General features: G+C 40.7%; 1 protein-coding gene, 1 long non-coding RNA gene and 1 pseudogene across 2 annotated transcripts in view; 2 read left to right on the forward strand and 1 right to left on the reverse strand.

Annotated features, from left to right (window-relative positions):
• LOC138022238 (uncharacterized) overlaps positions 1-3380 on the forward strand; it is a 4904-nt gene extending 1524 nt beyond the window's left edge. The window contains exons 2-3 of the long non-coding RNA XR_011126544.1: positions 1-64; positions 2706-3380. The exon at positions 1-64 is cut by the window's left edge and continues 59 nt beyond it. This is a non-coding gene — a long non-coding RNA (uncharacterized lncRNA). The remainder of the gene's footprint in view (positions 65-2705) is intronic.
• Positions 3381-6486: 3106 nt separating this feature from the next.
• The window catches only part of LOC138021180 (cytochrome P450 10-like), a 13848-nt pseudogene continuing 5334 nt past the window's right edge, over positions 6487-15000 (reverse strand).
• LOC138022236 (craniofacial development protein 2-like) lies at positions 13163-14239 on the forward strand. The gene has a single exon (XM_068869293.1). It carries the CDS (start codon positions 13163-13165, stop codon positions 14237-14239), a length of 1077 nt encoding a protein of 358 aa, XP_068725394.1.

A 15000-nucleotide genomic window follows, 5' to 3' on the forward strand; every position in this document is an offset into this window, starting at 1 on the left:
GCTGACAGACATGAGACCTACGTTTTTGTTGTCTTTATTGAGTTTTTGTGGCTGTTTGCTTCTGGTAAGTAAATTCTGTTTTACATTTAAGTTCGCAGTTAACCAAAATTGTGTTCTCTCTCTTATGACAATTCTGTAATAACATAAATTGAATTTAGTGGACTTTGCACCGGTACCTAAAATAACCTGATTAAAATACCGGTAATACTCTTGCTAGCTCCTCATGTAAGGCATTAATTTTCATAGTTGCCTTGTAAAAAAATTGTAATCCTTTTTAGCATAACGCTTATTAAAGTGCATATGACACAAATTTTTTATTAGCTTGTTCGAAAGAGCTTTCAAAATGGTGAAGAACAGCATTTACTTTATTCGGAATTCTTGGTGGGGGTGTGCCGCCCGGGTCTTCAAATCCCGACCCTATTTCAGACCTAAACATGCCATTTTCCACACCCGTTTTCAGACCTGACCTCTAAAATTCATACCCGTTTTCAAACCTGCTCAAAATCCATACCCTTTGGGGCGGCACATACCTATATACCTTATATAGGGGAGTACCCCCCCCCCCCGGGACTCTTGGTAGCCGAGCTATTCAAGATTTTGATTTATGCAAATTAGGTGACATGTGACGTCACATAGTGGATACGAAAATTATGTAGGATCACAAAATATGAAATATCTTTGCAAATACTAAGTCTGCAGGGTTGAAATTTTGCAGGGTTGATGTGCTACCAAAACTACAGATTGCAATAGTGATTATGATGTCACCATAGCAACATACTCGTTACCAGACCTCTACCTTTCCGATATCGAAAATGCCTTCTTTGTTCCTTCAGAGTCTAACAGACTTCCTTGTACTTGTGCTGTGTAATGTCCATATTCGGTCACACGCACTGAATGAACATCAAGAGCAAATAACCCTTATTGGGGAGGAAAACTCTGATTTTACCCTTTGGATGGAGGTGGCCTGGAGCCCATTGCATTGCTATGGATACATCACACTGTGCCATATCATGGAACTTTGTAATGAGTATAACAACTGCAAAAAGTTTCATTTCTATACAGAAAACGTCTTCATAGATATTCCATTTTTTGTGATTTTACATCATCTCATGTCCACTATATGACGTCACAAGTCGTTGCCTCATGCCTTATATGCAATGGGTTCTGGGATCACCAGGGGGCACACATTACAATTTGTTGTGAGAAAGTTATTTCACGTCCAAAAAATGATTGTGGAGAGAGATCAATGCTTTTTTCGACACAGTTTTATTAGAAATCGATTTGGGCAATGTTAACACGTAGCAAATGAAAGTTTTTAGTTTTTGTTTAAATAACCATGAAATATGAGACAAAATTTGCTAATTAACTTCCTTGCTTGCATAAAATTTGTTGTGAAATGGTCTCAGAGCATTACAAAATGAGGAATAAATCTGGAGGAAATGACTCAGTAAAGCCTTTTCAGTTGCATTTACGTGTGTATGGGCTGGCTTTTGGCCTCTTTCTAAACTTAGCAATTCAAATAATATTGGAAATATGCCCAGTGGCGATCATTGTGCTGTGCGGGGTTGTGACAACAATCGAAGGTACCCAGAGAAGCAAAAGATTCTTCCTCACGTTGGAATATTTAGATTTTACTCACCCAGGAATAACAATGATGTTTGTCATGGGCTAGAGCTGTTAATAGTGACCGATTCAAGGTTTCTATGAGTACAAAGGTCTGTTGAAATAATTTTGTACAAGGTTACAGAACCTCTGAATGTACTACACCAACTTTGTACATAAGAGAGTACGATTGTGGGAGTACTAAAACCTCAAAGACCTGCTCCAAAGATCAGATCTACAGAGAACTAGTATATAAAGATGACTCTTTTGTATTGGACGAAGTCATAGTGGAGCTTGACAAGTTTGCTTAGATCCAGTGACTTTACATGTAGATGGTGGTTTGACAGAAAAAAAGGTTTCTTTACATGTAACAGCTGGGGCATATCAGATATGAATTCCCATTGTTATCTAAGTCCATTGAAACAGAGATTCTATGGAAAAGGAGCATTAAAACAGCTGCCTCGAGGCAGAAAAAGATTGAAATGGTTTGCTTGAGCAGAATTATTGTGCTACATTAAAGTGATTGGACTCTTAATACAGAGCTGAGTATGTAGAAAATTGTAGTGGCTCGAAAACCGTTGGAATTTTCTCAATCAAACAAAGTTTCCTCATGTTTCTCATCACTCATTTCGTCCCTCCAAAGAGCAATAGCTCTGTAAAAAGAATTTCCATCTCCTCTGACAACGACTTCTCTCCTTTTAGGAGGTATATTTCCAGAAGCCATAATTCGTTTATGCAAGACGTAACTAATAAGAAAACAGCCTAGACACACGTAAACACAACTAAAAGGGATTTACTGTGTTATTTCCTCCAGATTTGTACCTAATTTTGTAATATTTCGAGACCATGACGAGATGTTAATTTCACAATAAACAGCAACTAGACCCTCCCTGAGGGTACACTGGGTTGCCTGTGGTACGTGCACCGTTCCAGACAATTTTTTCAAGTTGGGGGGTCATTAAGACCACTTAAGGGGTCACCCAGAAGTCATACCAGCAGAGGCCCTTTGGCTCACACGTTCGTACTACGAAAAAAATCTGTCCTTGCGTAATATGTAGCTCTAACAGTGCACGATATTGTTTTGGTATTGTCTATCATTGTAGTGCCATGGTAGAAGCCTTGGGTAAATAGCCTGAGAAGACATGTGGTTACTAGCAAAGTACTGAACCCAGAAAGATTGAAGAAAATAAATGGGAAGTGAGAAACATTGGCTTCTGGGCTGACATGTTGATAAACTTCTTTTCACCACAAGTTTAAGCGTGCCCTCTGAGCATCTGACAGCATTGTAATTCTAAAGTTTACTAAAGTTAAACACAGTTTTCAGAAAGATCAGCGACAAACATTTTGGGAGATTTTTGCTACGTTCAATTTTGTTATTGTACGTTTTGGCTGCACAAATAAATCGCAAAATTGAAAGTGACATCGCCGGAATTCATCAGCGGGCGCCGTAATTACTAGGAAGTTACCGCGGCATGTTTACTTGCCAAACAGTGAAGCATCTGTGTCAAATGATGGCAAGATACAGGGTTTTTGTAAGTTTCTTTTTCTGTCAAGTGTTATAAAGTTTGACAATAAATGAGCGAATTCAAAACAAAGATCACAATCGCCCACCATTGTTTCCGCAAACTCTCCAAGACGAGGTTATTTATCACCAGGTAATTCCATCATTTTGGAAATAGCAGCTACTTTATTATTCACCGGCGTCACAATTTTTTGCTGATTTTGGGGCTCATTTTGTTGAAACTCAAGCACGCTTCCAACAGACCTGTTTATTTTCATGAAACCTTTCCTGCTTACAGAGTTATACTAAAAATATCCTCCCGTATCACCTTCAACCTTAAGCTCGAAAATTCAATACACAACATGATATTATAATTCACAAAGGCAGAAAATATCACAGAATCCTTTTCCAGCGAAACATTTTATTGAAACAAACAACATATATAAGATGCACTAAAACGCCATTCGCGTTGAAATGACTTTCCGTTGCTGGTTAACGAGAATAACAAGCTCACGAGGCAGAATGTATATTTATTACTGGGTTGCCCTATGGCATTCCCAGTCGGAAAACAGGTAGATTTCTCCGTTTTATTTATTTTATTTATTTTATTATTTTTATTATTTTTTATTTTTTTCCATGTCGGTAAAAGTCTTGCCTGTCACTCCCCTGCTAAGTGGTGTCTTTGTGCATAGATCCCTGCTGCGCGTATTTTCTTAGGATCGAGAGGGTAGTGGGAAATGCGTAGATTTCTCTGGTGGACACATTATAACGATTAACTTAACCGGCAATGGCGTCGAAAGTCATGTAGCGCGAATGGCGTTTTAGTAGATCTTTGAACAAAATATACCCTCATGAAGCTCAATAATGGCAAATCAATTGAATACTGAACAAGACAGGCGACAGCATCAACAACAATCTGTTGCCCAAGTGTGCTGTCATGTAGAACACTGAAGATTCGCAGGGCAGCGATAATAGTGAATTCAAAGACTAGACCAGGTGGATTGAATGGAATTTCAAACGTTAAAATCGCTGAAAAGGTAAGATTATTGTCGAAGCGATCAGCCGCAATTGCGTGTCTTCACCACATGTTCCTTTGATCTCACATTATTGTGTTTTCCGTCAAAATATTCGCTTGTTTTTGCTTTCGCTTGAACATATTTACCTTTATTACATGTCCAGTGAATAGTTTTATCCTCTGGGATGAATTTTACGTCGAAAAATCGGTTATTTATGTTGGGGTTTCAGTGTGAAAGTACAAACGGCTACTAACACTCTTTTAACTCTTTTTTCGTTATTATTTTATTAACGCGCAGTCTGCAGTCTGCGTTTTACACTGACCGGTTATTTGGGTGGTTTTTGACAACAGAGGTTAATTATTCGTAATGCGATCGCTTCCGTTGCCGTTAGCAATGCGTCACAAATTTGACACTTTCATCGCATTATCACATTACGCATTGAATTCACGTCATCTATTATTCCTAAAAATCTAAAAATATTCGTGCCTCATCAGTTTTCAGTCGAATTTATGTCCAAGAAAGCAGGTAAATTGCAGAAAATTTTAGTTTTGCATCCAAAAATTCGTAATCAACGCTAAAATGACCAAATTTTGCCTGGAAAACATATTTTACTGTTATTTTTCTTAAATTTTTTCCTTCAACTTTCGCTTTTATAAAATGTTTCAGTTGTCTGTAAATAAGTTATATGCTGTTGGAAAACATATTTTCTTAGCTTTAAAATGATGTATTTTTTCCCCCTTACTTTAAATATTTTTTGAGCAAAAAAAAACATTTTTTGACGATGGCTGATTTACCGCGGTTTTCTCGTGGTTGGGAAAGTAGGAAAAAGAGTTAGGCCGGTAGCCAGGTTTTTAACCTCAGAAAAGGATCTGTTTCGTCGTGCGAACGTGCATGTGAGGACCTGTGAGCCAAAGGGCCTCTGCTGGTATGACTTCAGGGTGACCCCTTAATAACTTCTTACTAACCGAGCGCGAGGGCCGTACTGCCAGGAAATATTGGCTCGCTCTGTACAAAAACGACCCAGGGCCAATATTCCCCAGTATGGATCGAGCTAGCTCAGTTAGTAAGTAGATTATTATATGGTTTTTTAATTACCTTTTGCTTTGTTTTTGCAAGCCCGTAATCGGCCCGTGAGCTAGTCACAATTAGCCAATCAGAGCGCGCGTTATATCGGCTACAAACCCCAACTTGAAAAAAATTGCCTGGAACGCTGCACGTACCACAGGCAACCCAGTGTACCCTCACGGAGGGTCTAGTTTGAACATAGAGAAGGTATTTGTGAGACGGGGACTATAGATTATAGTCCTTATCCGAGAAGACTTGAAAGTCTAACCATTTGCAGATGAAATTACAAAGGCAGCACTTTCGCTTCAGAGATTTTAAGATCCTGTGCAACCTCCCGCATGACAGCCCGATGCTCAACCAACTGAGTCACCGGTGCGCGTTTGAATAAACGGTATTTGAAATTGAAAACTATTTCAAGCGTTCGATGAATTTTTGTTCAGTTATTGTGCATTTTTCTCAGCAACTTTCAGAAAAATCTCCCAGATTCCATTCAAATCACGGAAGCTCCAAAGTGGAATTCGAAAGTTAATTTCTTGTAGTTACTGGTCACGCGTGACATAGCTTGACTGTGAACTCCCTATTGCTTGCAATCTGAGGCGGGGTTAAAAGTCGACCTTTGCTTTCCAGTGCTGACATAAGCCAATTAAGAGAGATTTACGAGAGTCGAGTTTACAGAGAACGGTAAACCGTCGTCAGGCTGAAATTAGAGAACTTAAGCAACGACGACGGCGACGGCAACGAGAACGTCATCTCAATATTTAAATTCACGTCATTGTTTCAAAATGTTGTACACATTGTATTCAAAAGGTTAAAATACCGGTTGTGGTAGTGTGGTAGTTCCTCAAGAGTGACACTGGTCGGGACGGCGCTTCATGCATTTATGGGAGAAAATAACAATTGCTGACGTTCCTAATGAAACCTATTTCACGGCGTTTTGTAGAAGACGGCAAAGAAATGGACAAAACTGAAAAACGCACGTGCAGGTCGCGCAAAGATATTGTTTTTGCCTACTGAATATGCACATTTCTGACGTTCTCGTTGCCGTCAACGTTGCCGTTGCTTGCTGTTTGGCCAAAATCAATGAAACCTACTTGATTTCAGGTGATGTTCACCACAGTGAGGATTTTAATAGTTTTACCACAAGAAAATTAACTTTTGTGCTCTTAGAGAAAACGCTGCGATCAAATATTGTTTAAATAAATAAAAAAAACAAAAATAAATAAGTGAAAAAGAAAAGAATTTGACCGTTTATCGTTCCACAAATCGTAACTCGACTTCCTTATCTGGCTGGGACCACAAGTGAGGTAATGATTGGTTGGACCTCATTCAAAGACTCCACCCAGAAGTTCTGACACACCTGTGTGAAAAAAGAGATGATTAAAATGGTACAAAAGGGGGTCTGTTAGACAGACAGACAGATAGATAATTCTTCTGAATCATCCTACCTGTGAAAGAAAGAGACGCATTTCCAACTCTGCCGCTCGGCGCCCTGTTCAACAAAAAAGTAAAGTATTATTAAACTAATTGACCAGGAACGACTTCGTAGCTATAGGAGTCAGGTTAGCGCTAAACTAGTTTGAATACCAGGGCAACTAATAGTTGCATTTCTTTTTCATTTCACTAGTCCTTTCACGTAACACATGAGCCCAATAATTTAACAGCTGCTGCTCCCAACTGCGTGGCTTCAAAGCTCAGTTGGTAAAGCATCGCACGGGCATCGCAGAGGTCATGCGTTCGAATCCAGTTGAAGGCGCCTGAATTTTTCAGGTGTCTATAAAGTGACAATCAGTTAAGTGGGAGAATCATTCAGTTCTTTTGCATAAAACCCGCACTTCAAATATACATTAGCGCTCACACTGCTTTGAATTCGAATAACTTGGCCAAGTCCAATTTCAATACTCACGTATTATCAATTATTGCTACTCATTGAATGTAAATGCATCTTCTTACCAATACACATTCGGGTGCCAAATCCGAAAGGGAGCGAAGAAAAAGAATGATAAGGAGACTTGTGCGTATCATCCCTCAGCCATCGCTCGGGTTTGTACTTTTGAGGTTCATCAAACAGCTTGGGATTGCGGCCCATTGCGTACAACGGCATACGAATCATTGTCTGCCAAAGAGAAGTCAATTCGTAAGGGTTGAGAGGGTAGAGTATGGGAAGACGCAAACGCAAGAAAAAACAAGTCTGAATGTAAAACGCGGACGCGATGATGTCTTGATGATGTTCTAGCGTGAATAAAATAGAATAGAACACGCAAAAGCACCTTCTTTGCTTTGAGCATGCTCGTCCCCAGATCCCTCCGTTTCTTTTGGTCACTTGGTCAACGACGTGACCAAAACATTAAAAAAACCCGAAGGTTCTGCGGACGCTAATGTGCTTTTTGATGCTTCACTTGAGACTGAACCAAGTGTGGGCGTCCTTGCACCGAATATCATTAGCTAACATCCACCAAAACTCCACGTGACATTTCTTTACGTTTTATACATGTCATGATAAAGAAAAATATTATTTTGTGCTGACGTTCAAATAACCATTGGGTAATTTTTTGACCCTAGGGGCTCTGTGCAGGTGCAACGAAAGCTACAGCGAAGGCGTTGATCGACTGGGTCGCACCTAGAATAGAGTACTATTGATGCACTTCGTCTTGTTAGGCTTAGGGTTAACCATAAAAGAAAAACAGTTTACAACACCCTCAGTGGGGAAGAAGCATAGACCGTTTAACTGGGAAGAACCAATCAAGTTCGCCTTGTCGGCTTATCAAATTGACTTGCCTTGGGAGGTATGCGATAGCCCTGGATAACGATCTCTTCCGGGAGAATACGGGCATTTTCCCAAGCAACAGGATACATCCTAGAAAAAAAACGAGGGAACAACACAAAAGCTTTATATATATTGTAACAGGATATTAAGTTTGTCGATAAGCAGTAAACGGGTCCAACTCTCCTCCAAACATTCGTCACAAAAACACCAGACTCAAACAAAATAGGGACCCAAATTTGGGCAATTTTAAAGTCATGTGTCGATCGACTTGGCTATCAATGAGAGCAATGCTAAATGTTTTCTTGTTGTCACACATTATTTTACAGGATGAGGAAGGAGTCTGATTCCCTAAGCGGTCGAGAGGGTTTTTGCTGCCAAAGACTGAAATCGAAAATTTCAGCAACATCCTACTCGCGCTGATCGCCTCAGGTCAACCGCTTTTAAATTATATTGCCTTTTCATACAGCAATACCACTGATATATTGTGTTGGTGATTATAGTGTCAGATAGTCTTGCTATAAGAGGAATCACGGCGAAATTTCAAAAATAGAGAACAAAAGCAGCATCATAAGCAATTCGAATCGCACCGTTTTGTCTACTAGTAGTCCTTATATTAATTCCGTGCAAACGGACGCAACATTGTTGGCCAACAACTCCCAACATTGCAACATTGTTGGCTTTTACAAGTTGCGTCCGTTTGTACACCCTGTTATATGGTGTTGCGTGTTGTTGTGAGTTGAACGAACTTTGAAACTGGTCAAAGTTGCCAACATTTCTCTTGTTCCGTGATCGCCGAAGCATAGCACAATAATGTTGAATCCGTTGGCACAGCTCTTCCAACATTGTTGGGGCCACGCACCCGAAATACATATGGTCTCCATGAAGATAACAACGCATCAACATAGTGAAAACAAGATGGTAGCCAAATTTTGTAAGTTGACAAAGTTTTATAGGTCGTATTCTTCCCATAATACATTGCACGTCCTTACATTATTGGCAGTTGTTGCATCTACTTGCAAACAAATGCTAAAGGCCTGGCCAAACGCTCGTAACATTTCAACACAACATGTTGCATACGTTTGGCCACCCTGTTGCGATATGTTGCAACATGTTGGAAGATGTGGATCAAATTTGAAAACGGTCAAATTTTTCGTACAACATTTTGGATGTTGCATGATGTTGTACTCGTTTGGTCACGTTCACGCAACATTATTGCCCTAAGGCATGCGCGTTAGGTCCCCTTGCGCACCAGGGGCCTGGGGCACATGAACATTGACATGTTGCGTTGAAAATGATGAAAATGTTGCGTGCGTTTGGCCACCCCGTGCAACACATGTCGCAACATCACGCAACAATGTTAAACGACGTTGTGTTGACATGTTGCGAGCGTTTGGCCAGGCCTTAACACCATCCAACATCTGCAGAACCAACAACTTGGTTCGTCCTTGCGTCCGTTTGAACGGGGCTTTAGTATGGGTAATCACATGATCTTTCTCGTGCAATTTGGAATAAATAAGCATGAGTAAATTTTTTCAAAGACGACCAAAATTGCACGAGCCCGTAGGGCGAGTGCAACTTGTAGTCTTGTAGTCTTTATCGCCTTGCGTGCCACTTTTTTCTCGTTACCACATTTTGACGTCATCTGTGATCTATTACTGAACAGACGCAAGGCAACATGAAATCTATTTGTTAAATAATATACAAGAAAAAAATCGAGACGGTCACGCGTATCACGCAATCAGGGAAAATTGCGCCATCCAGGGCGCGCGCTTGATTTGAAAACAGAAGATTTGATTGGTTCTAAACCCTATTGTTTATTAGCCAATCATAATCCATAATTTCGATTTGCACTGGTATTAAACTTTTTGCACTGTGTTAAGCCCTGACCAAACGAGAGAAAGAGTTGATGAGAGTTGACGAGATCTGAAACTCTTGAGAGTCGATGAGAGTGATCGAGAGTTGGCCAAACGAATGGCGATTAGCCAGCCGGTATATTCACCTAGCCAGACCGGTTAAATGAATTTTGTGCCCAAACAAGCTTCTGCGTGTTTAGTTCTAATGCTTATGTTTTTTGGCTGTCGCTTCCTTATTGTGATAGCCTTGGCGTTGTCCTTGGCTCCCGAATCCGACGCCTCATGATTAAATTGATATAAATTGTACGTATTAATTTTTTTAGGAATTTTAAATTCTTAAGTCTTTATTAGGATAATCTTATTTTATTTTAACTAGCTTTGTTTTAGTGTCCCCGATTAGTATTGTAATGTACTAGAAGTCTTTTATAACACTTAAGGACATTCGCGCCCAAAACGTTCCTATGTACAGATTTTTCTTAAACTTGCCACGCAGAAAGGTAATGATCTAATTTTGCCAAAAATGCAAAAAAATGGGGGGATCACCCTGCTCGTTTTTGAGATCATGACGTGCACTTTTAGAAGCTTGCGTTATGTTAAGACAATGTTAGCTTACAACTGTCAGCAATAAAAAAGCTACGTTTGTGAAATTTAGATCAGGTAAACGTACTCAATTCAACATAACTAAATTAAATAATAAGTAAACAAACTTTTGCAGCTGATGTCTTTTTCTGAGGTGAAATAGACCTTGAAAAACGATACATAGTAGTCTAAGAAAGAAAACTTCGGTCGCACGAGAGCATAAAAGGCGATATATTTCTAACTTCTCACGCACAGATTTTTTCTGTTTTTTGTTAAAATGGACAAAATCGGGAAAGGAAGTGATCTACGGAAAGAAAAATGGGGGTCAGCGAGCATTCAAGAGAGCAAAATCGCTGCGACGTTCTCAAAGCGATTGTCTATTCGCACTGTGACACCATTGCGTGACATTTGCGAGAACGCCTGAGTCCACAGCTATCCCATGATGCCACATGCTTTCACGCGTCTTTCTTGTGGAAAATGTTTGCACCTTTAGCATCGTGTTTACCTTCGTGGTTTGCGATGCATGACGTGTGCGTGACATGCGCGAAAAAATGCGCAATAGCAATGGGCGCGAACGTCCTTAAATAAAGGTTTCATCATGGTCATCATATCATTTTTTTTCCTTTTTGTCTGAGCCCGCTGGAAACAAAACAGTAACTGCTGACCACAAAACTCTCGCTCAAACTCTCGTGCGCGGCCAAACGAGACAAAACTCTCGCCAACCTTCATGAAAAACTTGAGCAGGTTCAGATTCGATGAGAGCTCTCGAGAGTCGATGAGAGTAGCTGAGAGTGAATGGGAGTTCCTGGCCAAACGAGAGGGAAAGTTTCAACTCTCGTCAATTCTCGTCCAGTAACAACTCTCGCTCTCGTTTGGCCAGGGCTTTACACTAGAACTGCACTGCTCTCAGTCAATCAGAATCGAGCAATTTTTCATGTATACTATTAGTCGTGATATTCCAATATCACGACTCATATTTAGGAATGAGAGTGGTATTATGGGAATGTTTAGGTGTTTAGGTAGTCCAAAAATTATACTTGCAATGCATGCAGTGCATGTTTCAATCACAAAGTGCTCGTACTAAAATGGAAAGATATCAGTTATGAAGTTTCATGATTAACCCGCTAGTTGAATTTAATACTCCTTAGGAAATGTCAGTGCTATTGAATGTGTAAATGTAAATGTAAATGTATTAATGTTTATTTTTAAGGACGCTTTTGATTTGTAAGTTCTTTTAGCCTGTACAGTATTGAACAATGAAGTTAATGTAGACTAATTAACAGTTATTTTATTGTAAAGAGCCATGGACAATTAGTGGAGTATGGCACTATATAAATGTTCTCATTTATACTTACCGGTTTTTATTTAAAAAACTACTGGGACTTTTCAACACAGCTCTCAGATAGAAATTGCACTGTGATTGGCCAATTTAGTGGGCGGTAACTATGTACTGACCACTAGATTTAATTTTCTTTCTTTTGTTGCTTGCTTTGATGACCTGGGAATATAATAAATAACTTGGAAAACCCTGTTACAGGCCGCTGGCTAAGTTTCGGCAACTTCTTTCTTTCTCTGCTCAACTGATGACTCACATGAGAAATTAATTAAAACTTGAAAAAAAAGCGGGCTAGAACCTTACAGTAAGGCCTTCCCTTGCACTCGGTTAGTTAGAGGTAACCATTTACACAAGAAAACATCCAACCTCATTTTCTATCAATGTTGAAGTAAACAACAACATGCTTTCTTTCAGGGAACAAGCTACTATGTGTTCTGTTAGATAAGAATCTACTGGTCCTTAACTGAGACAGCACTGATACCTTAGGGTCTCTTTGATACATCCGCGCAAGAATGGCATTTTCTGCAATGCTGCAGGCGTGGCACGTTCCCCTGGTTTGAGAACTGAGCTCACTTCATCATGAAGTTGTTTTTGCACATCTGGGTTTCTTGCAAGCATGTACAGAGTCCACAAAGAAGTGAAGGATGTCTGCAAAACAAATTTATGATCTAAAAATTAGAGACTTGCGGTTTTTCAATTTTGAAAATTTCTCTGTTTTTGGTTGCAAACATTACAGGGTGCGACCATAGGCAGCTTTTTCAGAGTTTTGGAATGCTCACCATTCATGTATTGAGAAATTTGTAGATGTACAGTGGCATGCCTTCCTGACCAGGAACTTTAATTTCACAATATAGTTTGCAAGTTAATTAAAGTCTTAAGTTTTCACTGAGGTTCAACAACTTCTTATCAGTTTATACACTGGTCAGATTTATTGAAATAATTAACAACTGCGTTCTTCACAATCCAGTATCCTAGATCAATTTAATTTGGGGTTAGGCTTACCGGCACATACCGTTTCAATTGCAGGGAAAAGAAGTTCAATCAGGTTTGATGTTATTTCTTTGAAACTGATGTCTTCTCTGCTGATTAGAAAGGTGAGGAACTCAGCAGCGTCATCCTCCTGAATGTCTCCTTTATCAAGCCTCCCTTGTATTTCACTCATTTTTTTCTCAATGCACCTGTCGCCAAATCTGTAGACGACATCCATGTGATCATAGAAATCCTGGACAGACTTCAACCTGTAGAACTTATCAATCCATGCAGGAATAAGGAAAATGTTAAACACAGTTGTGAATAACTTGTGAGCTGTGAGCCTCGTATAAGTCTCTTTTGGCCTCCTATAAGTCCAACCCTACGTCCTCGCCGTGGGAGGCGGAAACGGGTAAAGCCGGCTAACAGGGCTCTGGTGAAGCTTGGTAGGCCAATCACCTGTCAGGTGGATACACAATGATTACTGAAACATCAACAGATAGAAACACATTTACTGACGTCTTGGTAGGAGAAGGCCCTTCCGGGAGAATGACGCTGCAGAGGCAAAGCCAGAAAGACCCTCGGCGGCTGATTAGCCTTCTTTCAACAAGACACACCATCAGAATCGGTACGTGGAATGTCAGGTCCATGTACCAAGCTGGAAAAGCATCGTCCATTGCCGAGGAAATGAGGAATTACAACCTGGAGATCCTCGGTCTCAGCGAAGTCCGTTGGATACAATCTGGTAAGTGCAAACTCAGCTCAGGAGAAACGGTGTTCTACTCAGGCCATGATGACCCAAGCGCCCCCCACACGGAAGGAGTGGCACTCATGATCTCCAAGCATGCCGTCAGGACGCTTATTAGCTGGGAGCCGATCAACTCTCGACTTATTACTGCCCTTTTCAAGACATCGCATGGCAAAGTTAATGTTAGAATTATTCAATGCTACGCACCAACAATTGAAGCCGAAGAAGCAACCAAGGAGGAGTTTTACAATGCATTGCAGAGTCTCATTGCAAGGCAGAGAGGAAAGGAAGTTACCATTCTCATGGGAGATCTCAACGCCAAGATAGGAGGAGACTACAGAGAGTATGAGCTTGTAATGGGAAAACACGGACTAGGGGAGATGAACGAAAATGGCGAGCTATTCGCGGACCTTTGCGCCAACAATGACCTGGTGATTGGTGGGAGTATCTTTCCTCACAAAAGGATCCACAAAGCCACGTGGCGCTCCCCGGATAACATCACCAAGAACCAGATAGATCATTTTTGCATTGCCCGACAGTTTAGAAGATCTTTACATGATGTCAGGGCTATGCGGGGAGCAGACGCCGGTAGCGACCATCATCTACTAGTAGCCACCCTAAAACTAAAGCTAAAGTGGTGTCAAGCTCAACAGCAAACTAGAGCCAAATATAACGTGACACACCTGAGGGATCCTTCTGTTGTAGAAGCTTTCCAAATCAACCTTAGGAACCGGTTACAAGCACTGGAAGATATAGAAGATGAAGACGGCACAATTGACACGCTCATACATGTGATGACACTTTAGGAAGGCAGCAGTCCAGCAACAAGGAATGGATCTCAATGGATACCCTAAAGAAAGTGAGAGAAAGGAAGTGCAAGAAAGAGCGGGTTAACAACAGTCGGACGCGGGCAGAAAAGGCACAGGCGCAAAAGGATTACGATGTTGCGCATAAGGAAGCTAGAAAGAGTGCTCGAAAGGACAAGAGATGTTATATAGAGAACTTGGCAAAGGAGGCTGAGGATACCGCAGCAAAAGGGAACATGAAAGACCTGTATTATACCACCAGAAAGCTAGCTGGGAAATTTGGTCATGTTAACCATACCATCAAGGACAAACAAGGAAATATTCTGACCACCACTGAGGAACAGCTGCATAGATGGGTCGAACATTTTGGAGAGGTCCTGAACAGGCCACCCCCAGTTGGAGGAACCGATATCCCAGAAGCTGATCATCTACTCCCAGTTAACTGCGCCATACCTTCAAGAAGAGAGATTAGTAGTGCTATTAGGAAGATGAAGGACGGTAAGGCAGGAGGTACCGACAACATCCTTGCGGAAGTATTCAAAGCAGACATCAACACCACCACAGAGGTCTTTTATGAACTATTCAAGAGCATCTGGAAGGACGAGAAATCACCCACTGAGTGGAAAGAGGGTCTTATAGTTAAACTTCCTAAGAAGGGGAACCTCAGGGAGTGCGATAATTATCGAGGTATTACTTTGTTATGTATAGCAAATAAAGTCTTCAACCGAATTATGTTGGAGCGGTTAAGATCTGCAGTGGAT

Source organism: Montipora capricornis, chromosome 10 (assembly GCF_036669925.1).
Source record: "Montipora capricornis isolate CH-2021 chromosome 10, ASM3666992v2, whole genome shotgun sequence".
Lineage (NCBI taxonomy): Eukaryota > Metazoa > Cnidaria > Anthozoa > Scleractinia > Acroporidae > Montipora > Montipora capricornis.

Excerpts from the sequence above, each read along its gene's own strand:
- LOC138022236 (XM_068869293.1), top strand. The coding sequence starts at position 13,163 with ATGATTACTGAAACATCAACAGATAGAAACACATTTACTGACGTCTTG.